Source organism: Cervus canadensis, chromosome 10 (assembly GCF_019320065.1).
Source record: "Cervus canadensis isolate Bull #8, Minnesota chromosome 10, ASM1932006v1, whole genome shotgun sequence".
In the NCBI taxonomy this organism is placed as follows: domain Eukaryota; kingdom Metazoa; phylum Chordata; class Mammalia; order Artiodactyla; family Cervidae; genus Cervus; species Cervus canadensis.
In genome coordinates this window covers 46,677,129-46,704,646 of record NC_057395.1, presented here as the reverse complement: position 1 = coordinate 46,704,646, position 27,518 = coordinate 46,677,129, and the positions used below count along the sequence as shown (strand labels likewise).

General features: G+C 50.2%; 1 protein-coding gene across 3 annotated transcripts; it reads right to left on the bottom strand.

Moving 5' to 3' along the window:
- Nucleotides 1–215: 215 nt before the first annotated feature.
- Nucleotides 216–27,342, bottom strand: PITRM1 (pitrilysin metallopeptidase 1). 3 transcript variants are annotated; one of them, XM_043478638.1, is made up of 28 exons: nucleotides 27,242–27,339; nucleotides 24,860–24,959; nucleotides 21,216–21,322; nucleotides 20,889–21,040; nucleotides 20,331–20,445; nucleotides 20,156–20,252; nucleotides 19,389–19,549; nucleotides 17,403–17,529; nucleotides 17,075–17,163; nucleotides 16,336–16,464; nucleotides 15,657–15,770; nucleotides 15,400–15,496; nucleotides 14,479–14,613; nucleotides 13,098–13,236; nucleotides 7,082–7,198; nucleotides 5,917–6,049; nucleotides 5,050–5,170; nucleotides 4,873–4,949; nucleotides 4,496–4,661; nucleotides 4,150–4,250; nucleotides 3,490–3,610; nucleotides 3,238–3,294; nucleotides 2,675–2,787; nucleotides 1,969–2,094; nucleotides 1,115–1,260; nucleotides 801–903; nucleotides 613–721; nucleotides 216–412 (listed from the first exon to the last, which is right to left on the bottom strand). In XM_043478638.1, the coding sequence occupies exons 1-27, from the start codon at nucleotides 27,292–27,294 to the stop codon at nucleotides 622–624; spliced, it is 3,096 nt and encodes a 1,031-aa protein (XP_043334573.1). In that variant the 5' UTR covers nucleotides 27,295–27,339; the 3' UTR covers nucleotides 216–412; nucleotides 613–621. The 3 variants fall into 3 exon arrangements, with proteins under 3 accessions (XP_043334573.1, XP_043334572.1, XP_043334574.1); XM_043478637.1 differs by having other exon boundaries at nucleotides 216–721; XM_043478639.1 differs by lacking the exon at nucleotides 24,860–24,959 and having other exon boundaries at nucleotides 216–721; nucleotides 27,242–27,342.
- Nucleotides 27,343–27,518: the final 176 nt, after the last annotated feature.

The following is a 27,518-nucleotide window of genomic DNA, read 5'->3' as shown; positions in this document are numbered from 1 at the left end:
CTACAGAGAAGGGGCCCCTGCCCACACCCTGTGTGCCTGGAGGAGGGGGATGGGGGAGAGTCCGTGCCCTTTGGAGCAGAGCCTGACTGGACATGGTTGCCCCGCAGCCAGTGAGTGGAGGGCAGCCTCGAGACACCTCATGCGTTTCTCCATAAAGTCCCTAAAAACTACTTCAGAAAATAGTCATTTAAAAAAATGGCTAACGCACAGGTAGATCAGAGTTACCTTTTAATTTTAAAAGGCATGCACTAGGACAGTAAGGTAAAACAGTACTTAAAGCTTAAGAAAGCCTCAGACTATATACTCTCTCCGTCTCTGGCATTTGGTGAGTGATGATTTCCGTTAATTTCTTCGTGATCACGATTTCCTTCTTCAAGACAGAAGAGTTTTCATTTGACTTGCCAGACAAGACCTTAGGCAAAATTTTAAGAATGATATCAAATGATATCATGTATATACGATCATATATATTTGATATATAAATAATATATACACATGATCAAGAGTTTTGTTAAAAAAATAACTTAAAAGCTGAGGAAAGCAAGGCACTCAGCATCAGGAGGCAGGGTCACTGCTGTCTGATGACCACGACAGCTGCTTGGCGATGCTCACGTTGTCTAGTCACCGCTGTCTTATGACCCACGACGGGTCCTTAGCGATGCTCGCGTTGTCTGGCCCGAGCAGAGCCACGCCGTGTGTGCTTCTCCCGGTGTCCAGGTACCTGGAGGCAGGGGGGGAGTGGTCAATCAGGTGCCATGGGGTCACAGGGACTGGACACTAAGCACCTGGCTCCCACTCACCTGTTGCTCACGTTGACCAGGTCTTCATGGCAGACAGCGAAGAGCTGCTCACGGTGTACCTGCTTCATCTCGTCTGAGAGGCCATACAGGAAGTGGTCCAGGCCTGAGAGCGAGTACAGGGGACGGGATGGGGTGGTTGTTGGGACACACAGCCCCTCCCGGCTTTCACGCCCCGCTGCCACCACAGGTCTCAGCACTGCCCCTCATGTCCACTCCTCCTGACTCGGCTGAAACGTTGGGCAAAGGGGGAAGCACAATTTTGGGAGGATGAGCTCAAGCACCGTGGCTCCCGGTGTGTCTGCTATACTATGCACCTTTATCTGAAGGTGCCACCGGAGCATCCACAGCAGAGAAGACCGAGAGCTTTGCCTCGTCGATGTCTTGCTGGGTGAACCTCCCGGCCTTGGCCCAGTCGATGGCCTTCATGAAGGACTGCAGTGTTTCCATGGAACGTGGATCCCTGGAGACCCAAAGGGTCAGACACTGACATTTACCAACAAGGGACAACCAAGTATGACGCATTGGTCCACACTTTGGGGTCATCAGAGGCTGTTTTCACATGGTACAGACGGCCCAGTGCTCTGGACACTGACGAGTGGCCGCACAAGCCACCAACGCTGTTCCTGGAGACCCAGCCTGTCACCCTGCTAACTATACCTCTGCCACCAGGACAGGGACTGGCCAGAGGGAAAAGAAGACACACGTCAGACACCCCAGACGTAACAATGGCCCCTGTGGAGGCCGATCTCGGGCATCCTCCCTGAACACAGAATCCTCCAAGGTCCTCACTCACACAGGCATGTGGTCCCCAGAGCATCTGTGAAGAACGCCTTGTTTCTGACCCTCTGGAGACCCATAGCCCCTGCACGACTACAACCACGTCCAGCCCGTGAGGAGCAGAGGGAAGCCCCTGCTTTGGAGGTGTCAGTCCTGCCCTGGGGCAGCAGGGCTATAGGACGGAGACGTGAGCAGGCAGGAGAGTCTGTGGCCCTGGGGACCCAGCCCGGCCCCGAGAGTGTCCAGGTCGTCTCCCACGTACCCTGGTCTCCAACCCCAGAGCTGTTTCAGGCCCAGGGTTCCCAGGATTGTCTGTCCCCACTGCTGGTGTGGTGAGAACAGGGGACTGTCTTTCTGAAGCTGGCCCTGTGCGTAGCGCGCTCAGATTCACCTGTACGAGTACAGTGCGAACATCCCGCCATAGCTGAGCCGGGCGCCTCCGCCATAAGCTCCACCTTTTTCTCGAATTTCCGTGTGTAAGAATTTAGCAGTCATCAACCGTGCCAGGATCTTGAGGCTGAAAAGATAAAAAGATGCACATTAACAACAGCACAGCTGGCAGGGCAGGAATGAACATAACAGCGTGATCCATGAGGGCAAGAAAAATGTGAGCAAGGTGAGGCCTGGGTGACAGGAGGGACGGGGCTGGCCTACTCCCTCCTGCCCTGCTGCAGTACTCGAGCATCTTAGGTGCGTGGCCTCCACCATGAGCGTGACCCTCCCTTAGAAAACATGCTCCAACAGGGAAAGTCTGCCAGGCCCCCGCGTCCCCACGACGTCCACCGTGAGCAATGACAGCGCGCCGCCCCGCCCTGGGTCTTCTCTATGGCAGGGGGCGCGTGTGGAAGGTTAGCCTGAGCTCCTGGGAGGTGGGGCCCCACAGATGGCTCTGCTACCTGGCAGGGACAGGGGGTGGGGAGGCGGGGTAAGGAATCCACCCACCCACAAATCTTTTTTCAGGAACTTCTATTTCTGTGATGTACGGAAGTTAAGTCCCCACACCCAGGGAAAGTGGTCCCTATCTGTTTCTAAACCCACATCTTGCTACTCAACAGAGCCACACACAGTCCTGCTCCTGAGGGCCCAGCCCCACGCACCTGGCGTGGTCTGGGGATGCATATGGGGCGGTCCTGATGCACTCGGCAACGTAGTTCACAGGGAACGGGAGCAGGAAGTGCGTCTTCATCTGGCAGGGCTCGAAGGTGGGGTCCTGGGGCAGAGGCCAGGCTGTGTCAGTACCGTGTGGCCAAGACCATTGAGGACCCAGAGCCCTGACCATGATGCCCTGGGCAGCAGCAGCAACCCCATCCACACACAACAGCACTGCCAACCTTGCCCCACACAACCTCTGCAGGGTGGAGGTGACACATCCCAGCCCACCCAGACCCCCTGGGTCACCTCACCCCACTCCCTTCCAGGGCCCTGAGCATGTGGCCCCGTCTGGTCACTTTCCCGGGATAAGCGCCTTTGCCTTTCCTGGGGTCATCGGTGAGGGGGTGGGGGGTGGGGTGGGAGGTGACGTGATCCTGATACAGCAGTGATGTTTGAACAGAGGTGGACTGAACACGAGGCATCCACACAGACAGCACCTGGTGGTCTCAGACAGGCTGGCCATGGAAGGGGCGGCAAAGGGGGCAGGGTGCGAGAGGAAGGGACTCACCGTCACCAGCCTCCTTATGACTGGGCAGCTCCCGCTGGATGCCTTGGGTGCAGGTTTCTGGAAGTGAAACATTTCCCAGAGAAATGAGTAAACCCTGAAACGCACGTGAGCAGGTTAGGTACATTCCGGAAACAGCCTGGACGCTTAGGGTCCAGGCAGGATAGGCTCTGCGGCCCGAGTATTCTTCCATCGTGAAACTCGGGGAGCAGAAGTCCCCTTGTCTTGGACCGCAGGGCGGGCCCCCAGCCTCACCTCCACCACGTGCGGGCACACGGGCCTCTGCTGCTTCTCACTCCAGCTGAGGCTCCTCAGGAAGGCCTCCACCGCGCCCGCCGCCTGCGACATCTGCTGGGCAGTCGCGTTCACAGAACATCTGTTTAAAACAGCGTGTGCACAGAACCATTACTGTGAAAAAATTACCAAACTGTAAAAACATATACATGTAAATGTACAAACAAAAGCCGAATAAACCAAAAGCCAAACATCACAGCCGTCTTCTTTCGCCACATGCTTTCCGGGTATGGAAAAGCCTGACCCTGCTCTCCGCCAGCTCAGAGCTCTGTGTCCCTGAGGACAGGAGGTGCAGAGAATAGACCCGCCCATAGTGCCTTCAAGGCCATGGTCTCAGAACACACACTGTCCAGAGAAGGATAAACCTTCATTCAAGTAGCACTGTTAAGTAGTCACAGGATGGTGGTAGTTCTCCACCCTCTCAGAAAACATTTCTCTGTGGTTCCTCCAACGTCCACTGAATCAGACACTATCATAAAAAAGCATCTGACAAACACTGAGAAGACCTGGGCTCTAGGATGCACACTGTGGCCGCCCCCAAGCGCTCCCTCTGAAAAGCCTCTCCACACCACACTCAGCAACAAGGAGGTAAGCGCAGCTTGGAGGCCGGCGCGGCCCTACCTCAGGCTGTCACAGCTCAGCAAGTGTTTCCAGATACGCAAGAGCTTCCCCAGGACGGGCTGCAGGTCAGTCATCTCCGCAATTCTCTTCATCAGCAGCACCTGAGTCAGAGAGCCCACAGAGAGAGCCTGACCAGACGTCCTGACACAGGGACACGGGGCTGTGTGTGTGGTTCTGTGCACGCATGGGATTTGCACTTGCCCAGCTTGAGGGCAGGGAGCTGTGGGCTTGAGAACATAAGGTGAGAGAGAACATTTTCCGCCCCCCCTAGCTCCGAAACCTGGCCAGTTCATGGTGGCCAATCTGTTAAGAGCCCTGGAGAGCCAGCCAGCCTGAGCAATCTCACCTGGTCCATCCCCCCGAAGGTCTCCTGCAGGTCCCCTGCAGGTGCCAGCGTCCTGCCTGCCCTGATGGACGCATAGAGGTGGCCCGAGTCAGGGACCCCATTGGACAGCTCCTGCGCGGCCATCCTCACCAGCACACGGAAGTGCTCCTTCTCCTCAAGGCGGGGGCTGCAGCGGAGAAAGCCATGATGAGCCCTGGGACCCAGCCATGTCCCCTTCCCCAGTGGGAAACCTGCCGAGGGCAAGTTCTCAGGGGAGGAAAGTGTCGAGACTCCACCAGCGACCACAGGACCAGGCTTGCAACCAATCACAACAGGGCAAAGTGCTCACAGGACTGGGTCTCTGGTATGTCTGAGGTCATGTCTTTGCAAACACTTACTTGTTCAGTATCTCACTCCACAGATGCATCATGTCTGCTAGGTTTCTATCGAGGCAGAAAGAGGAGAAGAGCACACCCTAAACCAGGAGGGAAGAAAGAATTCTGACCTTCTGAAAAAGAAAAAAAGACACAGGGAAAACCAACCCCCGCCAGCCTGCACCCAAGGAAAACAGTCACCTGCTCATAGGTGTTGAGGTGTGAGTCGTCGGGGAGCACCTGGGGGGCGGCAGCCAGGCCACCTGTCTTCAGCTCCACCTGCTGGGCCAGCTCCCGGTAGTCAAGGCTGCCGCAGCCCAGCCTGTGCAGGAAGAGCGTGGAGTCACAGGGCAGAGGGTCCTCTGGGCAGGGAGTCCCCCGACTGGGCTCCCCGCCCACAGCAATGCCTGCCCAGCAGCTGGGCTCCCCAACCCCAAGCTCTGTAGCCCCTCAGGTACAGGCAGTCTTGGGGGTGGGGGACCTGAAAAAAAGCTTCTCTGTACTCTCAAGAAGTCACTTCAACATGGATGACACCTTGGGAGGGAACACCCTCATCACTGCCCTGAGTGCAATAACTAACTGTCCCAAGTAAATGAATAACTAACTGAAGTCAAGGTGACGACTGGGCTCTCCGGGAACCCTCTGCCATGGAAGGCAGGCGGCGGGAGCGGGCCGTACTAATGAAGGGCGGGGAGCAGTGGACAGGTTCTGCGGGTGACCCCAGCCCTACATGTCACGTTTAAAGCTTAAAGCTTGTGATGAGAAGCATTATTCTCTTCATCATCTTAAAAAGAATTTAATTGAGATAGCTGTGTATTATGTTCACGGTTTATAAATGTATTTTAATGTACTACATTATAGTAAGAAAGTATGATGTCCAGAAAGAGAATTCTCAACAAATACATCACCCACCTTTCTGTAACAACACTACGAGATTTGAAAAATAAAACCACTCACTGACAGGTGACACTGATTCCCTGAAACAGGACACACAGTGAACACCCCCGAGTAACCAGGGAAGACGTGCCGAGCTCTAGAGGTGCACATCCGCCCCATCCAGCCCCTTACTTGGTGAGGACGCTGCAGAAGAGCGGCACGTAGGGCCGCAGCTCCACTGGCAGGGCGTTGAGGCTGCAGAAGGCTCTGAAGTAGACCACGCCGTTGGTGGGCTGTGCGCAATACTGGACCGGCGTGTCCCCAGCTGTGGGAACAGGGGTACTTCTTCATATTCTTACCAGCAAAGTTTTAACCATGTAACCATCATGTAATATTTTTAAAACGCTAAAGCTTTTCAAGGATGGAGTTTTAAATTTTTTATTAGCAAAAAAATGCTATTCATTGGCTGTACATCATTCAGACAACTTTCCCTGCTATACTTTTGTCATGGCAAAACCTGGAAGTCTTAAGTTGCTTTGTGAGGAACAAGAGCAGAGCAGGGACACTCTTGGGGTGTCTGACCACCTGCGGTCCAGCACCGCCGCTTGCACTCAAATCCTGGGCATGGGGGGATGCTGGCGGCCCCTCCCACAACACACGCCCACATAACCTCACCCCGCCCACCCCACATGCCACTCACCCCCCAGACCCCTCGGGCACTACCCTGTGTTCTCATTTTCACATCCTGAGCGCAGTGCCTGACCTGCAGTGGAGCTGGGCACTACTGATGATGAATCACGACACTGACTCAATGAACTTCACTGATAAACCAGACCTGAGGGGGACGCTGACCCAGCTTCCCAGAAGCTTGGGCCAGAGGAGGGGCTTTGCCAACACTCACACACAAATAACAACAGACACATCATGAGTCAGGGGTGCTAGTGCACAGCCAGAACTCTGACTAGACATGGGCACCATGAAGGCCAGCGCTGGGGTCAGACCTGCTCTGGCAGGAGGGGCTGTCGTGTAACGGCCACGGGGAGCAGCACCAGCACCATGGGCGAGGGCCCTGCGTCCAGGGGAAGCAAGCAACAGGGAGCAGCAGCGACCCCTCTGCATCCCACAAGGCAACACCCAGCGCTGTGGGCCTCCGGACCCCTGCCCGACTGGGCTGTGGAGAGGGCGGAGGGGCCCGGAGGACACCGTGCCCTTGAGAGCCATGTGAACATACATGGTAGAACCCAGAAGCAGGGTGCTCAGCACTGCCAGACCCAGGGCTAGAAACGGGGACTCAGATGTCCTCTGAGGACGTCTACCAGTGGCTCTCCTCTCAGGAACACCAGGACCCGCCACTGACCTGCCTGCACCACCTCCAGCTCCGTGACCGGGATGCGGGGCTCGATGTCCGACACCCTGAGCGCTGGCAGACACGACACGTCCGGAGGTTGACTCTGCTGAGCCTGTAGTTCCAAACCTATGGGAGGGGGAGTGGCAGTGAGCATCCAGGCCGGCCCTTAGAAGGCCCTGCTCAGTCCCTCTCCTGTCCATGAGTTTCTGTAGTCTCCCCTGGGTGCAGGGAGCCCCGCAACGCTGGGGTCGGAGGTTGCCAGAACCAGAGACAGCAGCACAGTCAGCACCCAGCAGCAGTCGTCTCCCCAGCCCATCCTCAGTGGTTTCAGAGGATAGGTTTGCTGGGGAGGGGAGTTTGTGCAAGCAGTTCCCACCCCCATTTTATACCACAGACTGAGCTTGTGGGTTGAAGTGCACTAACTCTGTACTCGTTTACTTGTATTTCATTTTCACTCATCTTGGCAATATGCTGTGTGATCACATAAAGTTCACAAATTAAGAAATAGGTGAACACACTTTCAGGGCCCGATCTTACACTGATGTGATGGAGGGGTGATAGGGGACGGACGGACACCCTCTCCTTGAGTCCCTGCTCAGACCAGGCAGCCCATGGGGAGGGGGTGTCACAGGGTGAAGTCCTGTCAGCCTGAGTCACCTCACCCCCACCCTGAGTCTCCAGTACCGGGTCCCCACCTGGCCCCACGCAGGCAAAGGGAGCCAGCTCCACGTACTTCTTGGAGCCCCCACACCTTCAAGGCCCCTACCCGGCCATTTCCTCCATCAAGTGGAGCACCCCAACCACTGTGCCTCAGACATGTCCTTGCATCCTGAGAAAGCCCCCTTGAGCCCTCTGTCCTGGAGAGCACAGGGCAGAGGCCGCCGTCACCTGCTCCATCACAGGCCCCGGCGGCCCAGCCATGCCCCTGCACACGGTACACACAACACAAGCCCCAAACTGGAAGACTGACTTTTCCAACAAACTAACCTCCCATTCCCACTTCTCACTGGTACTTATCTGCAGACTGGACCCCGATTCACAGATTCTTTGCACTGAGTCCACACTCAAGACTTACTGGCCTGATGCAATGGTAAATGCACTAGGCTGTATCCTATGTCTCCAGACCACTTTGCCATGATCCTGTAACCAGGGCCACCATCCCTCCACAGGCAGGCATGGGCTGGAACATACAAGTTTTCTTAACACAAGACACCCCCACGGCCAGGCCAGGCTCCTGATAACTCAGGGAACACACGTCTCTGTGCTTGGGTGTGGAATTACCTTCTGTGCCACAAACAGCTTGGAAAATGGATGGACCACATCAAACTAAAAACCTGACAGCAAAGGACACTCTGTCAATATGAAGGGGCTGCCTACACAGCAGGAAAGTATTTGCAAATCTAATGTTACCTGGTAAGATATCCAAAATATCCAAAGAACTCAGTAGCAAAAACCATCCAATTAAAAATGGGCTGAGGACTGAACAGGCATTTTTCCAAAGACAAAGATGGCCAACAGGAAAAGATGCCCAAAACCACTCACCAGGGACATGCAAATCAAAATGCACGAGCCGTCACCTCACAGCTGTCAGAAGGGCAGACAAGAGCTGCAGCAACTGCTGGTGAGTCTGTAGAGGAAAGGGACCCTTGTGTACTGTGTGCGGAAATGGGGCCTGGTGCAGCCACTACGGGAAACAGTGTGGGGGCTCCTCAAAGTAGTAAAACCAGAACTACCATATGGCCCAGCAACCCTGCTCCTGGTTATCTGAAGAAAATAAAACACTAACTGCAAAGGAGACACACACCCCTGTGTCCATGGCAGCACAGCACTATTTACAATAGTTAGGATGTGGAAACGACAACCTAAATGCCCACCAATGATGAATGGGTCAAAATGCACACACACACACACACACCACCACACCACTCCACACCACACACCTCAGAATACCACACTCAGTCATAAGACAGAAGGAAAAATTTCCATTTGCAACAATGTGGATGAAGCTTGAGAGTATTACACTCAGTGAAGTAAGTCAGACAAATATCTATGATCTCACTGATATGTGGAATCTAAACAATAAAAACACAAAAAAGCAAGCTCATATAAACAGAGAACAGACTGTGGCTGTCAGGGGTGGGTGGGGAGAGAAACGGATGAAAGGGGTCAGAGCTACAAGCCTGCAGCTATAAGTTCCAGGCATCTCATGTATGGTATGGTTACTGAAGCTAATAATACTGAATTTAGATTTGAAAATTGCTAAGGGAATTTAAAAGTTCTCATCACAAGAATTCTAAGTATGATAATAGAGATTACTGTGTGTCTATCATTGTGCCCACAATAAAGGACAGAAACGGTAAAGAACTAGTAGAAGCAGAAGAGATCAAGAAGAGGTGGAAACAAAACACAGAAGAACTGTACAAAAGAAGATCTTCATGACCCGGATAACCACAATGGTGTGATCGCTCACCCAGAGCCAGACATCCTGGAATGCGAAGTCAAGTGGGCCTTAGAAGTATCACTACAAACAAAGCTATTGGAGGTGATGGAATTCCAGTTGAGCTGTTTCAAATCCTAAAAGATGATGCTTATAAAAGTGCTGCACTCAATATGCCAGCAAATTTGGAAAACCCAGCAGTGGCCACAGGACTTGAAAAGGTCAATTTTCAACCCAGTTTCCAAGAAGGATAGTACTGAAGAATGTTCCAACTACTGGACAATTGCACTCACTTCCCATGATAGTAATGTTATGCTCAAAATCCTTCAAGCTAGGCTTCAGCACTACATGAACCGAGAACTTTCAGACGTTCAAGCTAGTTTAGAAAAGGCAGAGGAACCACAGATCAAATTGCTAGCATTCGCTGGATCATACAGAGACCAAGGGAATTCCAGAAAAACATCTACTTCTGTTTCATTGAGGGGTACCTTTGACCCCTTTAATCCATTTCTCCCACCATCCACCCATCCACAGCCTTTGACTGTGTGTATCATAAAAAACTGGAAAACTCTTAAAGAGATATGAATACTAGACCACCTAACCTGTCTCCTAAGAAACCTGTATGCAGGTCAAGAAGCAACAGTTAGAACCTTATATGGAACAAATGACTGGTTCAAAATTGAGAAACAAGCATGACAAGGCTGTATATCATCACCCTGTTTATTTAACTTCTATGCAGAATACATCATGAATAGTGCCAGACTGGATGAGGTACAAGCTGGAATCAAGACTGCTCGAAGAAATATCAACAACCTCAGACATGCAGATGATACCACTCTAATGGCAGAAAGGGAAGAGGAGCTAAAGGCCTCTTGATTGAGGGTGCAAGAGTAGAGTGAAAAAGCTGCCTTAAAACTCAATATTAAAAAAAATCCAAGATCATGGCATCTGGTCCCATCACTTCATGGCAAATAGAAGGGGAAAAGGTGGAAACAGTGACAGATTTCCTCTTCTTGGGCTCCAAAATCACTGTGGATGGTGACTGCAGCCAAGAAATTAGAAGAGGATTGCTTCTTGGAAAGAAAGCTACGATAAACCTAGACAGTGTATTAAAAAGCAAAAAACATCATTATGCCAACAAAGGTCCGTATAGTCAAATCTATGGTTTTTCCAGTAGTCACATATGGATGTGAGAGTTGAACCATAAAGAAGGCTGAGCACTGAAGAATTGATGCTTTTGAACTGTGGTGTTGAAGACGATTCTTGAGAGTCCCTTGGACTGCAAGGAGATCCAACCAATCAATCCTAAAGGAGATCAGTCCTGAATATTCATTGGAAGGACTGATGTTGAAGCTGAAGCTCCAATAGTTTGGCCTCCTGATGTGAAGAGCCAACTCAGTGGAAAAGACCCTGATGCTGGGAAACACTGAAGGGAGAAGGAGGAGGCAGAAGATGAGGAGATGGTTGGATGGCATCACCAATTCAATGAACATGAACTTGGGCAAACTCAGGGAGGTGGTGAGGGACAGGAAAGCCTGGTGTGCTGCAGTTTATGGACTCGCAAAGAGCTGGAGACGACTGAGCAACAACAATAGAGATTAACTGGACGAACTGTGGTAATCATCTCACAACATATAAATACATCAAATCATTATGTTATACATCTGGAACTAATATGATGTTATGTCAGTTACTCCTCAGTTAAAAAAAAAATTAGGCGCCTTTCCTGGTGGCTCAGTGGTAAAGAGTCCACCTGCCAATGCAGAATACATGGGTTTGATCCCTGATGAGGGAAGATCCCACATGCCACAGAGCAACTGAGCCTGTGCTCCAGAGCCTGAGTGTCGCAACGACTAAGTCCATGCACCCCAGAGCCCATGCTCTGCAACAAGAGATGCCACCACAATGAGAAGTCTGAGCACAACTAGAGAGCAGCCCCCACTTGCTGCAGCTGGAGAAAAGCCCTCGCAGCGATGAAGATCCAGCACAGTCAAAAATAAATAAAATTATTTTGAAAAATAATACTTATGGTTGCTGCTGCTGCTAAATCACTTTAGTCGTGTCCGACTCTGTGCGACCCCATAGACGGCAGCCCGCCAGGCTCCCCCATCCCTGGGATTCTCCAGGCAAGAACACTGGAGTGGGTTGCCATTTCCTTCTCCAATGCATGAAAGTGAAAAGTGAAAGTGAAGTCACTCAGTCGTGTCCGACTCTTAGCGACCCCATGGACCGCAACCCACCAGGCTCCTCCGTCCATGGAATTTTCCAGGCAAGAGTAGTGGAGTGGGGTGCCATTGCCTTCTCCGAAGCTTATGGTTACCAAAGGGCAAAGGGAGGTGGGGAGGGATAAGTTAACAGATTGTAATGAACATATACACACTAAAGTACACAACCAACAAGGACCTACTGTAATAGCACAGGGAACTGCATTCAATAGTCTGTGATAAACTACAATGGAAAAGAATCTGAAAAAGAAACAGAACCACTCTGCTGTACACCAGAAACTAATACAACATGGTAAATCAACTATGCTTCATTTACACTTTAATTAAGAACAAATTTATGGAAGAGCTTAAGGTAACTCTCTGCATATGTAAAGAATTCAGAGATTAAACAGGTTACACATCGACATTAACCCTGTCTTTACAAAATCAAATCACCTCAAACTCAGCACAATCAAGTCATGCTAGAGTCAACTCCACCTGCCGACATGCCTGATAAATTCTTTGTGTAATCCCAGCCAACTTCTCAGGGGTGGGGGGGTGGGTGGATGTGTATGTATTCCTGTACTGTGTACATATGTAAACGTCATATGCTACAACCTGCAACTGCCGTACAGAACCCAGTGGCTCTGACAAACGCACAACGTGAGTAGCACACCACCATCAACGGCAGATGTCACCGCCCCAGAAGGCAGCCCCACCTGCTCTGGGCTCACGGCCTGTGAGACTCACGGACCCGGCATGTCCCAGTGTTCTGGCCTCAATATGGCTGAGCAGAATCCCACCATGTGGACATCTCAATTACCTCTCTGTGTGGACACATGTGGGGCATGTCAAGTCCCGTGTGGACAGACGCTTTCACTTCTCTTGGGTGAACGCTCAGGAGTAGGACCGCTGGGCTTCACAGGCGGTACAGGTTTACCACTTAAGAAACCACAGACCCATTTCTGTGTTCACAGCGCCTGCACCACAGGCACCCACGGGGGCTCCGTGAAGAATGCAAGGCTTGCATCCCCCCGAGACCTGCCACCCTGAGCCCACAGCGCACTCCGTCCCCACGACCCGTATGCAGTCAGCTGCAGACTGCCACGCAGCACGCACCCAGTGGCCTATGCAGCCTCGGTAAGGAGAAGGCGTCTGTGAAGTATATAAATGCATAAACCCTGTGAAGCCACCTCTCTCCCAGAACTCTGGCCTCTCCTGCTGAATCACAGAGTGTAGTTTCTGAGGAGAAGGTCAGTCTTGCTGGGGTTAACACAGAACTCTGTAGGCAGCCAACAGAGACCTGCTGGCTGAAACCAGCTGCCTCCTTAGTGCTGGAAGCTCAGTGGGGCTGGGTGAGGGCGGGGCAGCTGCCAGACCTGACCTTTCTCATAGATCTGCTGCTTGTCTTCCGGGGAAAGAGAAGTGATCTTTTGCTGCAGTTTTTCTGTTTCCATCTGTGCTTGCTTCTCGGAATACCTGTCGTCTGGTTTCATGGATAAAGTCAGCTTGTGCTGATTATTCTGCAACAACCAGAGCAAGAGAAAAGTCAATTAAAAACAAGGTCTTATGGAAGCCAGCATTGAGCCGGCCTCCAGCAGGGTGCACTTAGCCCCATAGTTCTGTTTTCCCATTTCTCACGGTGATGACACGAGGCTGTGCACGCAGAGCCCGGGAGCCACAAGCAATCCTTGAGGCCACCTGCTCTGCAAGGACCATGTGGTCTACATGCCAAGCTCTTACCATCTGGAGCATAGTCACTGTAGTTCCCATGTCTTAACTACAAACGCATAGACATTGAATGGTGCCTTTACACCTTGGTTGTACAAAGAAACCACCTGCACCTTTTAATACCATAATAAACCTTTGGCTTTAGTCTAAGTTGAAGATAACAGAATAAAATAATTTTTTTACCAAGTCTTCATCATACTACTAACTTCTCAAACCAAAACTAAACTCTCCACTCAGTATTTTATAAACCATGAAGACATCTAACATGACTCAGGTGACACTGGGCCCCTTGACTTACTGCAGCCACTAGACACACACGCCCACAGAAAGCTCAAGTGCGACACCACAGAGCGGGAGGACCACAGCACATCAAGCACCGTGTGCAAAATGGCTTGTGACCAGAGATGCAGGACGAACGGCCACAGCATGGGCCCCACTCCCAGCACGGGTGCCCAGGACCACGACCTCATCACCGCAGGACAGTCCTCCCTACCCCCATCCGCCCAGGGCAACGGGGGAGATGACATTCCCCTCCATCAGTGACGGTCCACCAGGGAACACACACAAAGCACAAAAGCCCACAAGTCTGTGGAGACAAATGAGCACCGAAGAGTCCTTGGTAAAAATAACCAGAACATTCACACATTTGGGCCACTCTTCTCACGTTCTATACAATCTATTAGCAAAACAGAACAAATATACAGGGCGACCCCCTGGGGTCCAGGTTCAATCCATGGTCAGGGAGCCAATATCCCGCAAGCCAAGAAGCGCCCTCCTCACCAAAGCAATACAGGCAGATGCTCCATTAAACAACCCCCCACACATTCATACACAAAAACCCACCTGCATGAATATCTGGAAAACACAATTTTTAAAGCTAATATGACCATTTACATTTTTAATCAACAATTAAAAAATTAAATCCCCTATTGTAAAAAATCAACTTATACAACTCAGAGTATATTTCTAATGTTCCCTTCATTATTATAAAATTCAACTTCAGAATTACAGACATAAATTCTCAACTTTCTTACCTTAAAATACTGTTTTACTTTTTCTTGCAAAAACCTTGGATTTTCCTCCAGGCACTTTCGGAACTGAGCCACCTGACTTCCGAGCTTCAGGAGCTCTATGGGGTCCCCGTCGTGGTTCCAGCAGGAAGCAATGTACTATTGGGGGGCAGGTAGGGGAGTCACAACGAGCCACAGTGACCTGCAAACCCTGTGTCTGCCCAGCAAACATCCAAGCCTGCCTTTTCATCAGGACTCAGCTTCTAGACTTAAAAATACCACAGATGACTGCTCATGAAGAAAATTAAATCATTTTTTGGCTAAAAGAACTAAACTCATGATTTTTTTTCCCCTAACAAATTAGAAAGCACAGATTTAGAAACTACTTTATGGAAAACATAATTATGAAGTCATGATAAATCCCTATCCATTTAAAGCACTCTCTAAATCTATTAAAAAATAAGACATCAGAAAGCTAAAGAAGCAAATAAAAACACGAACAATGTATTACAAAACTAAATTAACAGTAATTTTATATCAGATCCAAACACCGTAACTTCCCCGGTTCTAATGAAAGTTGCTGTGAATAACAATCTGGATTTTCAAGAACCGCTAACTGGGCTTCCCTGGTGACTCAGCGGCTAAGAATCTGCCTGCCAATGCAGGAGACACAGGTTTGATCCACGATCAGGGAGGATCCCACATGCCGTGAAGCAACTAAGCCTGAGCCTCACAATTACTGAGCCACATGCTGTAGCTACTGAAGCCCAAGTGCCTAGAGCCCGTGCTCTGCAACAAGAGAAGCGACCACAATGAGAAGCCTGCACACCACAACTAGAGAAAAGCCCGCACGGCAATGAAGACCCAGCACAGCCAAAAATAAATAAATTTAAAAAAACCACGAACTAACAAAAAAGAGAGACTGAGGAGTTTAAAAATACGCACAGACGTCAGGGTGAGTCCAAAGCTGACAGACTGGTGTTTCATCTGTATTTCAATTTTATGAAGTAACGCTTCAATGCGATCCTCTTCAAATCCTTTCCTACAGAAACATCAAGAACTCAAGACGCTGAAAAATCCACATGTCTGAACAACAAGGCCACAAAGGTGACATCCAAACAGCTGCCATGGAGGAGTGCGTGTGATGTGAGCCTGTGTTTGGGAGTGAGGACCCAGCCCAGCCCTGCAGATGCTGCACATACTCGATGACGTCATCTAGCGTCCGGTCCACGATGTCCCGGACCGTCTGGACGTCCTTCTCTGCGATGCCCTGCAGGCCCACGCTGAAGTAGGCCTCCCGCGTGCAGCCATTGTATCTGGTACGAAAGCAAGTGACGCATCAGAATCTGCACGCCCCTCCATCGCTGGTTGAGGAGACGCTTCACTGAGATCAGAGCCTCTACAGGACTCGGCCAGGAGAAACCAGGAGGGCAGCTCCTCAGGGACCCGCTGCTCAGATACGATGGTTCACATGTCCTTTTAGTTTTTCCAAAAACCACCACAATTAAAATTCCAGAGCAGAACAAATCTAGAGAGTGTTACCAAATGCTATGGTTTCCAAGGACTTCTAAGGGCCTGACTTTTCAAGCAGGCAGCAGCATGCCACTCTTGGAAGAGTTACCTTGTTGGGGTTTTTTTGCCAATTGCCCACTGCAGGGGACATCCAGAGCTTGTGCTGGAAGCATAGCTGGGGCAGGAAGAGGGCCCTCCCCTAACCACGGGGTGTGGAGCTGCCTATACCAGTGACCCCTCCTCCCCCGCTCCACGAGCGGCCAGTAATCCCTGCCCTGCAGGGACCAGCCCAAAATGTGTCCAGACACTATTAGGTGTCAGAAGGCCCCTCACTGCTCAGTAATGATCTGATCTGACAGTGACACGTACCCAACGTCAGGGGAGAAGTCAGTGCCAAGTCCGGATTCAATGAGGGCTTTGTAGAAGGGGGCGTTGGGGCCACTGATCAGGAGTGAAGACAGAAGACTCAGCGTGAAGGCTTCAAACGTGTCGGTGATGCTTGATTTATAAAGAGGGTGGAAGAGAGGGAAATGGTTGGCCTGTGGAAATGTTTTCAAAACTACTAAAATGTCAATCTATGGCAAAAACCACTACAATATTGTAATTAGCCTCTAACTAATAAAAATAATTGGGAAAAAAAATAAAACTATAATAACTGGGAAAAAAAAACTACTAAAACCACAATAAACATTTTTATTTTCCAAAACAGCTGAAATTCTACTGGAAATTCTTACATTTCAACCTCTATTTTAATAGTTATGTGGGCAAAAGAGCATTTCTTGACTTGCAAAGCTCTTACACTGTGGGACCTCAGGGGTCTCACACCATCAGCAGACCGTGACAGCGTGGCAGGAGCCCTCCCTGCCCACACCCCTCAGGCCAGGCTGCTGGGGTCAGTCTTGTGTGAACAAAGCTTCTCAAGGTCAGAGTTCACAGGGCTCTTCTCACATGCAGAGGCACTGTGACCCCAATACTAAACCCAAACCGTCCCGACGCTGTTAAAGACACCCCACATCTAATAATACCACTGGAGGCCCAAATGCCGCCACCCACGTGCTCCCAGGGGCGCATCCCCACAGGGTGGGCAGCGTGATCCTCACACACTCACTCAGGCAGGAGGAAGCTGACGCTGATGGTCGTCTGCCCTGACGGGCCCTCAGCCAGCGAGTCCGGGGCGCATGTGATCTGGAACTCCCTCTGCAAGGGCACAGGCGTGCGTCAACGGATGCAGATGGGCAAGGGCACCCGACGTACAGGACATCCCCTGTGCTTCTCATCAGGGCAACTGTGCTTCCGGACAGATCACTACTCTTCCGGCCGGAGAACCCTCACACCCACGGCAGGCCCGCGGCGCTGGAAACCCTAGGAACACGCACCCGACCTGCATGTCACATGCTCACAGGCCTGCTGATCCGTGACTCGGACCCAGCTCTCACCGGCTCATCCCAGGGCTTCTGGGCTGGCACTGACGTCCGTGGCTCAATTCTCTGAAATTTACTCAGGGCCTCTTTGTGAATTTGCTTCAGATGCTGCTCCAGTGGAAAGTTGCCATAAGTGAAGAACCTGAAATTTGAGAGAGCACCTTAGTCTACATCAGGCTTTGACTGAACCAGAGGGTGTGCAGGATCTAATAGCCAGAACACGCCAGTCCCCACGCTGATGTCAACTTCACACAGGAACGCTTGTTTAACCACAACACTGAATAGAGAGACTTCTGCTCTTTTCTCAAAATGTGGTTCAAACAAAGCACAGATTGTATAAAAAGGATTAATTAAATAAGATCGGGCAAAAACTGCTCTTAATTTTGAATCTACTATAAATGTGTTACAAAAACCAAATAAACTACACCTTAAAATACTTAAAATCTAAGCTACAGCACCAGAATAATCCATCTAAGACTAACAACAAAATTTAAAATGTCACAAATGTCAAATCTGGGTCACAAATCTCAGATCACCCATGTTTTTAGGACAACACGTTACTCACTGGGGTGAAGAACATAGTGCATAACTCATCTTTTTAGCAGAACACAGTCTGAGCTACGATTAAGGGCCTGGGAGCTAGTATTCTAGAGATCCCATCAGCCTCCCTCTCAGAGCTGAGAAAGTGTGAAGCCAGCAGTGAGGAGCACCGAGCTGTGCACACTGGTCCCCGCACACCCAGCTGGTTCAGCCCCAGAACCCCTGGAGGAAACACGGGTCTGGAGCAGGAGGAGGCCTGCCTTTGGGCCAAGGCAGAAATCAGAAGTCACTGAAGATGTCAAGGATGACTGTCAAAGAACTTCCTGAGGCCACCATGAGGACAATTTGAGCACTAAAACATTTTTAAATTTCATCTGGTGATCACATGGTCTTAAATATATACACATATGAAAATATTTCCATGAGGTCATTATGGTCCATGAGGGGGCACCATCCCACCAGAAAGGGTGCTTAAGGGACACAGCAAGGAAAGGCTGCCTGTGGGCCTTGACTGATCAAACATCTCAGGGACAACTGGAAATCAATGTCGGTTAAGGCATAGGTGGTTTTATTCAATCATTTATTCTGTTAAATGTGAAAACGGTGTTATCTCATGTAAGAGAACATCCTTGTAAACATCTATGTGTATCCGTGTATGTCTATACATGTATACATGTCTGTGTGTATCTATACATGTCTAGTTGCCTGTTTATACACATGTCTACGTGTCTATGTGTGTCTACACGTGTCTATGTACACACCCAGAGGACAAAGTTACAGGCTGAGCACATAGGGTTCACTGATCTACTCCCTACACTCTCCTGAATGATTAGGAGTTTTCATAATTAATTTTTTAAAATTTTACACTTAAAATAGTTTTCCAAATAACTTTACATGACTGCTTAAAGTATTTGTAAACTACTGCTGTTTAGTCACTAAGCCATGTCTGACTCTTTGCAACCCCATGGACTGTAGCCCGCCTATCCACTGTGGGCTCCTCTATCCATGGGATTTCCCAAGAAAGCATACTGGAGTGGGTTGCCATTTCCTTATTCAGGGGGTCTTCCTGACCCAGGGAACAAACCCACATCTCCCGCACTGCAGGAGGATTCTTTACCACTGAGCCACCAGGAAAGTCCTTGCAAACTGTCAGCGTTTTATTATCAATCATACCTGAAACGGTAATTGATCAGAGATTGAATGACACAGCTCTCTCTCTGGGGGCACCTCTCCAGGACTGCATCAGCCCTAAACCACGGCCTCCTGTTATACCATCAGCCTAAGGCTGAGCTGCAGAGGCGGCAGGCAGGGGCCTCGCCTTGTGGGTCTGAGGGCACGTCCACACACAGCAGGCTCCCGTCCACTGCCCGTGGTCGTGAAGGAAACCTCCCAAGCCCAACTCAAGAGAAGCAGGACACTGGGGGAAAGCAACCCTGCATCAGGCTTCCCAGGCAGCATCACCTGGCGTTGCTGGGGTGGTAGTGCATGGCATGGAACTGTCTGAGCTGCTCCCACGTGAGGTCAGGGATGCACAGGGGGTCCCCTCCGGAGACCACCGAGTATGTGTGGTCAGGAAGCAGGCGGTTCTGAAGGTGCTGTGAGAATATCCTCTCGTTATCTGTCTTCAAGTGAAAATACACATGTATGTGAAAACCAGCACACACTGTTCACACGATTCAACAAAGTAGCCGCGTCCTGGGAGTCCCCCTGCTGACACCCCCAAGTACCCACCCAGATGCTCCTTTCAGCCACGAAATGCTAATTAAGATGTCTACATTGTTTTTTTAGACATGGTGCTATAGCACACTTGAACTCCAGAGTACAGTGTCGGGAAACAAAAACTCCCTGTTACCTGCCTTCCTACAACATTCACTGCGTGTGGTCGTCTTTACCATAACTTGAGAGACATTGTTATCTGTGAACCCACCCTACACCGGGGCAGGAAAGAGCGGAAAACCAAGGTCCCAGGATTGTCAGCAACACGATTTTCATCTGGCCAAGCCCCAAAGACCAGAGGTCACGATGGTCCCCACACCCCCGCTGAGAACTGCCGTCCAGCTCATCGCCCAGTGGTGCCAGCTCACTGCACTGTCCACGCTAATGCAGGTTCTCACAGTGAGGATATTAAGTGACATAACAAGATGCCAGCCATCTGCAAAGACTGTTTCTACTCCAACATTTTATACAGTAGGATAATTTAACACAGCACGAGAGAGGGAAACACTCACAAATGCTCCCTTCATTTCATTGAAGACGACGCCTTTAAAGACCAAGGGCGTCTGGGGGTCATTCGGGTCCTCATGTTCTAGTCGCCATCCTTCCTGCCTGAAGAGTGACAGACGATTAAATGGTGGCAGTGACTCTACCGCTGAACTAAAGATCAATGAACCAATCTCTACATACCAGAAGTCCAGTTCCCGCAAGCATGGAAAAAAGGCTGCGTCCAAATACACAGACAGGAGGTTCTGGAAGTCCTTGGGGTTTTGTGTGGAAAATGGGTACAGGGTGTAATCGCTAGCTAGACACAAAGAAGAGGAGGGTTTTAAACACAGCGGTTTCCCCAGGTTCACACCAGCACTGTCTGTTTCAGCCTCACAGCAGGTCCACGCTGTCAGAGGCACAGAGACAGTAGCACCCGCTGCAGGGCGGGGGGTGGGATTACCCACAGGGTGCCTGCCACCAGCCCATACCCCCTGCTTCCTGCAGCCACAACCCAGACACCAGCCCTGCTAACCAACCTTTACGGCATTATTCTCCAAAGAAAACAGCCGTCACCTTTTCCAGAAAAAATTCAGATGCATTTTCCCTAAAATCTCAGGTTTTATAATCAACCCCAGTATGGTTTTCCTAAGGGATTACGCAACAACAGCCTCCAAACAGAAATTGGAAACTCGACCCCAGCCTCAGGACTGCCACCCCCCCAACTGAGACCAGGCAGCTCTGGCCGGGCCCACGTCTCACCCGTGAAGGCGTTCATGAATGTGGACAGCGACCGGTTCAGCATCTTGAAGAAGGGGTCACGGCAGGGGTACCTCTGAGAGCCGCACAGGACCGTGTGCTCCAGGATGTGGGGGGCGCCGCTGCTGTCGGTGGGGGTGGTGCGGAACTGCACACTGGGGACATAGCCGCACGGTCAGAGCCCCTCAGGGTACAGGCCAGCCGCGTCCCTGCCTGACCCGCGGGAGCCGAGGGGGAGATGTCCCTCTTCTCCATTCCTGCTGAACCGCTGCAGGTGCGGCAGACGCCCTTGCAGAGCATCCAGACCGTGAGCCCAGGATGCACACACACCTGAACAAGTTGTTTCCATCCTCGCGGGCCAGGTGCAAGTACTGTGCTCCCGTGCCATCATGGCTGAGCTTCACGGCTGTCAGAGACAGCTCGGGGACAGGTGTCACCTGAAACAATGAGGAAATGGGGGAGCTCGACTTGGCTGGAAAGGCATGCAGCACGGGGATGCTGCGTCTGTGGGACCTGGAGGACCTGGCGGGAACCTCCAAGTCCAGAGTCCACAGACCAGGAAGGCAAGACCTGGGGCTGAGGACAGCACCACCATCTCTCCTGAGCACCCACTGTCTGCTAGCATCTCCTGAGTGTGCCACAGGCGACCCCGGGAGGGAGGTATCCCACCCCACTTACAGATGAAAACTGAGCCTGGGGCTAACGGGACAATTTGCCAAGATCACAGAGCCTGGAGTCAGACCCCTTGTGTTCCACCGGGCTGCCCTTGAAGAGAGTGGACTCGCCTGGAACGCACCACAATGAAGAGGAGCCCTGCTCAACACAAATAGAGAAAGCCCATGCAAAGCAGACTCAGGACAGTCAAATAAATGAAAAGAACTACTCTATTATTTAAAAACAGCAAACTCTTCCTCACCCCCTGGGGGAGGTCTTATCTGTGAGCACTGAGTAACTTCCACTGTCCTTGGTACTGAAGCAACTGTGTCAAGGCCCTGCCTGTAACCTCAGCACCTTGTCACCATGACCACCACTGGGTGTGACAGGGACCTGTCTTTACTGATGCAACTTCCTAGCAGGGCAGAGGTGAAAGTTCTGCTGTCCTCAGCCTGCTCTGGGGGCCCTGCTACAAAAACTATGTGCTTCAAGTGGCCTACTGATGCCCACATAAGTTACAGCAATGAAACTGTTTACACCTCATAGTTCACAACTGTACTTCTGTCAGATGGGATCAGTGTTATTAGGTTGGTGCAAAAATAATTGCGGTTTTGCAATGTCGAACTTCACCACTTGTTATTAGAACACAGTCTTAAATGCGGCTATATCATACATCATTTTAATGTGCATTTCTTGCTTCATGTTTTTTGCTAATGACTTATTACTTACTGTGTATTTTATATTTAGACTATGAAAATGATGTTAGACAAAAAGCAAATCTGAGCGATTTTCTTATTCTAATTCAAAATGGGCATAAAGCAGACAAGACAACTCACAACATCAATAATGCATCTGGCCCAGGAACCGCCAGTGAATGTACACAGTGCAGTGGAGGCTGAAGAAGTTTTGCAAAGGAGATGAGAGCCTTGAAGATGAGGAGCATAGTGGCCAGTCACTGGAAGTTGACAATGACCAACTGAGAGCAATCATCGAAGCTGATCCTTCTACAACTACACAAGAAGTTGCCAAAGAACTCAACGTTGACCATTCTATAGTCATTAAGCACTTGAAGCAAATCAGAAAAGTAAAAAACCTTGATAAGTGGGTGCCTCATGAGCTGACTGCAAATCAAAAAAAAAAATCCTTGAAGTGTCCTCTTCTTTTAGTTCACATGACGAATCATTTCTCAATCAGATTGCGACATGTGACGAAAAGTGGATTTTATGACAACCAGCTCAGTGGTTGGATGGAGAAGAAACTCCAAAGCACTTCCCAAAGCCAAACTTGCACCAAAAAAGGTCATGGTCATTGCTTGGTGGTCTGCTGTGCGTCTGACCCACTACAGCTTTCTGAATCCCAGCAAAATCATGACATCTGAGAAGCAAGCTCAGCAAATCAATGAGATGCACTGAAAACTGAAACGCCTGCAGCAGGCAGTGGTCAACAGAAAGCCCAATTCTTCTCTGTCACAATGCCTGACCGCAAGGTGCACAACCAGTGTTTCAAAAGTTGAACGCACTGGGCTACAAAGTTCTGCCTCTTATGTCATACTCACCCGACCTCTCGCCAACTGATAACCACTTCTTCAAGCATCTCGACAAATCTTTCACAAGGAAAATGCTTCCACAACCAACAGGATGCAGAAAATGCTTCCCAAGAGTTCACTGAATCCTGAAGCATGGATTTTTATGTGACAGGAATAAACAAACTTATGTCTTGTTGGCAAAAATGTGCTTATTGTAATGGTTCCTATTTTAATATATAAAGATGTATTTGAGCCTAGTTATAATGATTTAAATTTCATGGTCCAAAACTGCAATTATGTTTGCACCAACCTAATATTTAAAACCAGTCTACCTCTGGACTTCCCTAGTGGTCCTGTGGTTTAGAACCTGCCTGCCAAGAAAGGGGACATGGGTTCGATCCCTGGTTCAGATTCCACATGGCAACTAAGGGCATGTGACACAACTACTGAAGCCTGTGCTCTAAAGCCTGGAAGCCACAACCACTGAGTCTGAGTGCTGCAACAACTGAAGCCCTCGTACCCTCAGCCCGTCCTCTGCAACGAGAAGCCACCAAAATAAGAAGCCTGCACATTTCAACTAGAGTAGCCCATGCTCGCCACAACTAGAGAATGCCCGTGCATGTGTGCTAAGTCGCTTCAGTCGTGTCCGACTCTTTGCAACTCCATGAACTGCAGCCTGCCGGGCTCCCTATCCATGGGATAGGGAGAATACTGGAGTGGGTTGCTGTGCCCTCCTCCAGGGGATCTTACCAACCCAGGGATCGAACCGGCGTCTCTCAAGTCCAACCTGCATTGGCAGGAGAAAGCCCATACACAGCAGCAAAAATCCAGTGCAGCCAAAAATAAGTTAATTAAAAGTAAAAATAAAATAAAATAAAACCAGTTTACCTCACAAACAGCTCTCACAGTAATTGTTTCTCAAAAAGGACCATGGTTTATTATGAACTAAGTTTCCACAAAACTTGAAACATACAGGAAAAGAATCATGCCTCTGAAGAAGGTATTATTAACCAGAACTATACAGAAATCCCAAGTCTCTTGAGACTTCTTTAGGGGCCCCACAACCATGAATCCCTTTAAGTGGTTCAGAGACCCTGCCCTGAATATGCCCTGTCCCTGTTCCTGGAGACAGATGGTGGCTCTCCTTTACTTCTCCACAAATCCATCCCCACCCTGCTTGTGCCCAGCAGACCCTCCTGCATCTTCCTGTTGCACACCCAAGTCCTTCCGACTGTGAGCTGCCTGCCTGTTTTTATTAGTGTAAAGTACAGTGTGAAACCAACATCCAGTCAACTGTATCATGTACATCGTTGTCAATTACAGCATTAAAGAAAAAAAAAAGTTTAAGCCAAACAAAACAAGATATTTTAACATAAACTAAGTACCTATAGGCCCACACAATCTCTTTTGTATAATCCTGAAACCCAAATAGCTCAAAACCAGAAAGATTTTGCCCAACTTTGGAGCAAACTTGGTTGATGGTAGGAACTTGACCTGAGTAGATGTGGGGCCTTCAGTCTTAACACAGGTCATCAGCAATGCAGAAACAAAACTGTGTTTATTTGCTCCCTAAGCTCTGCAAAGAAGTGAGACCTCAGGCACTCTGGGAAGGGGTTAAGGGGTCTGCTTTCATCTGAGAGTCAGGAAACCCTTTCACTTGCAAACTCTGCTCCTTTGAGCATCTGCTGTGAAACTGAAGGAAGCTGGGGGCGGGGGGCGGGCTGGGGACACAGATGAACAAGCCCACCCACCACATCTCTGCTCTGAGCTGACACAGGAGGACCCCCAGGCCCACCTGGCTAACGGTGAAGCCGTGGATCCTCTCTCCAACGCGGTACTGCAGTGCTCGCTCACAGGCCTTGGTGCTCCCCCACCTCCAGGCTCCGAGGTGGGCACTGTTACATTAAAGGAAAGGAGTCAGATGATCTGCTGGAAGACTGGCTAACATAATTCAGCAACATAACAAAAACACTGCCATGTGACCAAGAATTCTAAGAAAAATGAAAACCTGCATCTTCTAAACACATTTCAGAAAATCAGTTTCCATTTAAGTCCTTTCAATTGTATCTCAACTCACCTAAGCCTTGTAATATCAAACACTTAATGATGAAAACCTTTTATTTCTACATGTCCATAAGTAACTGTAATACAATCATGTCACCAATTTCCCTTGATTCTGGGGAAAAAATACAATTCTCATGTCAAGATCACGGTATCCCAACGAGCTCAGACTACAATAAAGTTTCATCCCACACCTGCCAAATTAGTGAGAATTAACAATCTAGTGTTGTCAGGGGCTCACATGGCCACTGGGTGTGCACACTGAAGGAAGACTTCAGAACAGCCCTGTCCTTATTAGATGAGCAGTTCATTCCCCTCAACGTATGTGCCCTGTGACCTGTACTCACTTCCTGCTGCACGAACACACAACAACATGTACACCATTCCCAAGGGCCCCAAAGCCAGCAGCCCAAATGTCCAGTAACAGAGAACAGATAAATTGAACTATTCAGTTGATAAACTTAGCCTTAAGAATGAATGGACAACAACTGCATGTATCAAAGATGTGGGCACATGATGCTGAAGCAAAAAAGATGCCATCCAACCAGGTAACACCATACTGCAAGACTATACAGGGATGGTAAAAATACAGAGGAAAGCAAAGTTACTTCTGTAAACCAGAAGAGCAATTTCATTTAAGAGAGAGGGAGAGTTAAGATGGGTAAAGGATAAGCTTAACCTGGGTAACAGGGACACAATTTATAGTATTTTCTACATTAACATTAAATCTCACAAAAATATTCTTTATAGAAAGTAATATTCTTTATAGAAAGTATGCGCTGAAAACACTGACTCATTCAACATCATGCAATAGTATGGGTCTATTCTATAAACAACCAACATTTCTGTCCTGGATTTAGCCAATTCTAGAATTATGGGATAGAAGAGTTTAACCCAAATACCCACTAAAGACAGCCCAAAGACAGACACCCCTGTTTCCTACCCTGGGCAAACAGCAGCTAAACTCCACCATAAAATAATTCTCTGAATCAGCATGAAACTAAACAATTTATGTTTCTTTAGAAAGTAAAAAGTTACAGATGTACAGAACAGACTTTTGGACTCTGTGGGAGAAGGCGAGGGTGGGATGTTTCGAGAGAACAGCATCAAAACATGTATATTATCAAGGGTGAAACAGATCACCAGCCCAGGTTGGATGCATGAGACAAGAGCTCGGGGCTGGTGCACTGGGAAGACCCAGAGAGATCTGGTGGAGAGGGAGGTGGGAGGGGGATCGGGACAGGGAATACATGTAAATCCATGGCTGATTCATGTCAATGTATGGCAAAAACCACTACAATATTGTAAAGTTATTAGCCTCCAACTAATAAAAATAAATGGGGAAAAAAAAAAAAAAGGAAAAAAAGAAAGTAAAAAGTTACATTTTACAAAATCAAAAGGAATGATGCTGATTCGGTTTGAAACTAAATGCATTCTTTTCCCATAAATCCACTCATTAAACACGAAGTTTTTAATTCTTTTTAATTCCCTCAGACAGGGAAAAATCCACCTGCCAATGCAGAAGACCCAGGTTCGATCCCTGGGAGAGGAAGATCCCCTGGAGGAGGGCATGGCAACCCACCCCAGTTGGGCCTGGAGAATCCCGTGGGTAGAGGAGCCCGGCGGGCTGCGGTTCAGGGGCCGCGAAGAGTCGGACACGCCAGAGCGAACAGCCCTCTACCCCGGAGGCCCCACTCTCAAGGCCGCAAAGGCGCTCAAGACCCCGACCACAACCGCGGGGAAAGGAGCAAACGCCCAGCGAGAGCCCTGCCCGCCGCCCCTCGTGTCGCTCGTGTCAGCCCACTTCAGAGGGTCTCCGCCTCGGAGGCCCGACGACCGGTTCGCGCTGGGTCCTGGCTGGTTTCACCCCGCCTTCGCTGGCCGCAGCTCCCCAGCCTCGGTAACCGGACAGGGGCTCCCTCCCTCCGGGAAGAAGGTCACCACGGGGCCCGCTCTGCCTTCCTCGCACCGCGGCCTGCGAGGGCACCGCGGCTGGGGGCCGGGCTCTGAGAGCCGGAGCCCCGCGCGAGGGGTCCCTGGTGGGGTAGCCCCGCCGCCCCGCCTCCTCCCCGCGTCACCTTCCCCTCGCTCCCGGCCCCCAGGCCCGCCCCCTCACCCGCTGCTCAGCCTCCGGAGCGCGCTCTGCGCCCTCCAGCCGCCACGCCACATGCCGCCAGACTAGCTCGCTGCCGGCGTGACCCCGTGCAACCCAACGCACGCCGTGGGGCGGGACCAGCCGGCCGCCTCCCAATTGGCCAACGCGCGGAGCGACGGTCTCTCCGATAGGCTGGCGGGGGAGGGGGCGGGGCCTGGGCACGGTGGGTGGGGCCTGGGCGGGGAGAGAGAAGGGCTGCGCGCGGGAGATGCGGACTTACCCTAAGCCAGGTGACTTG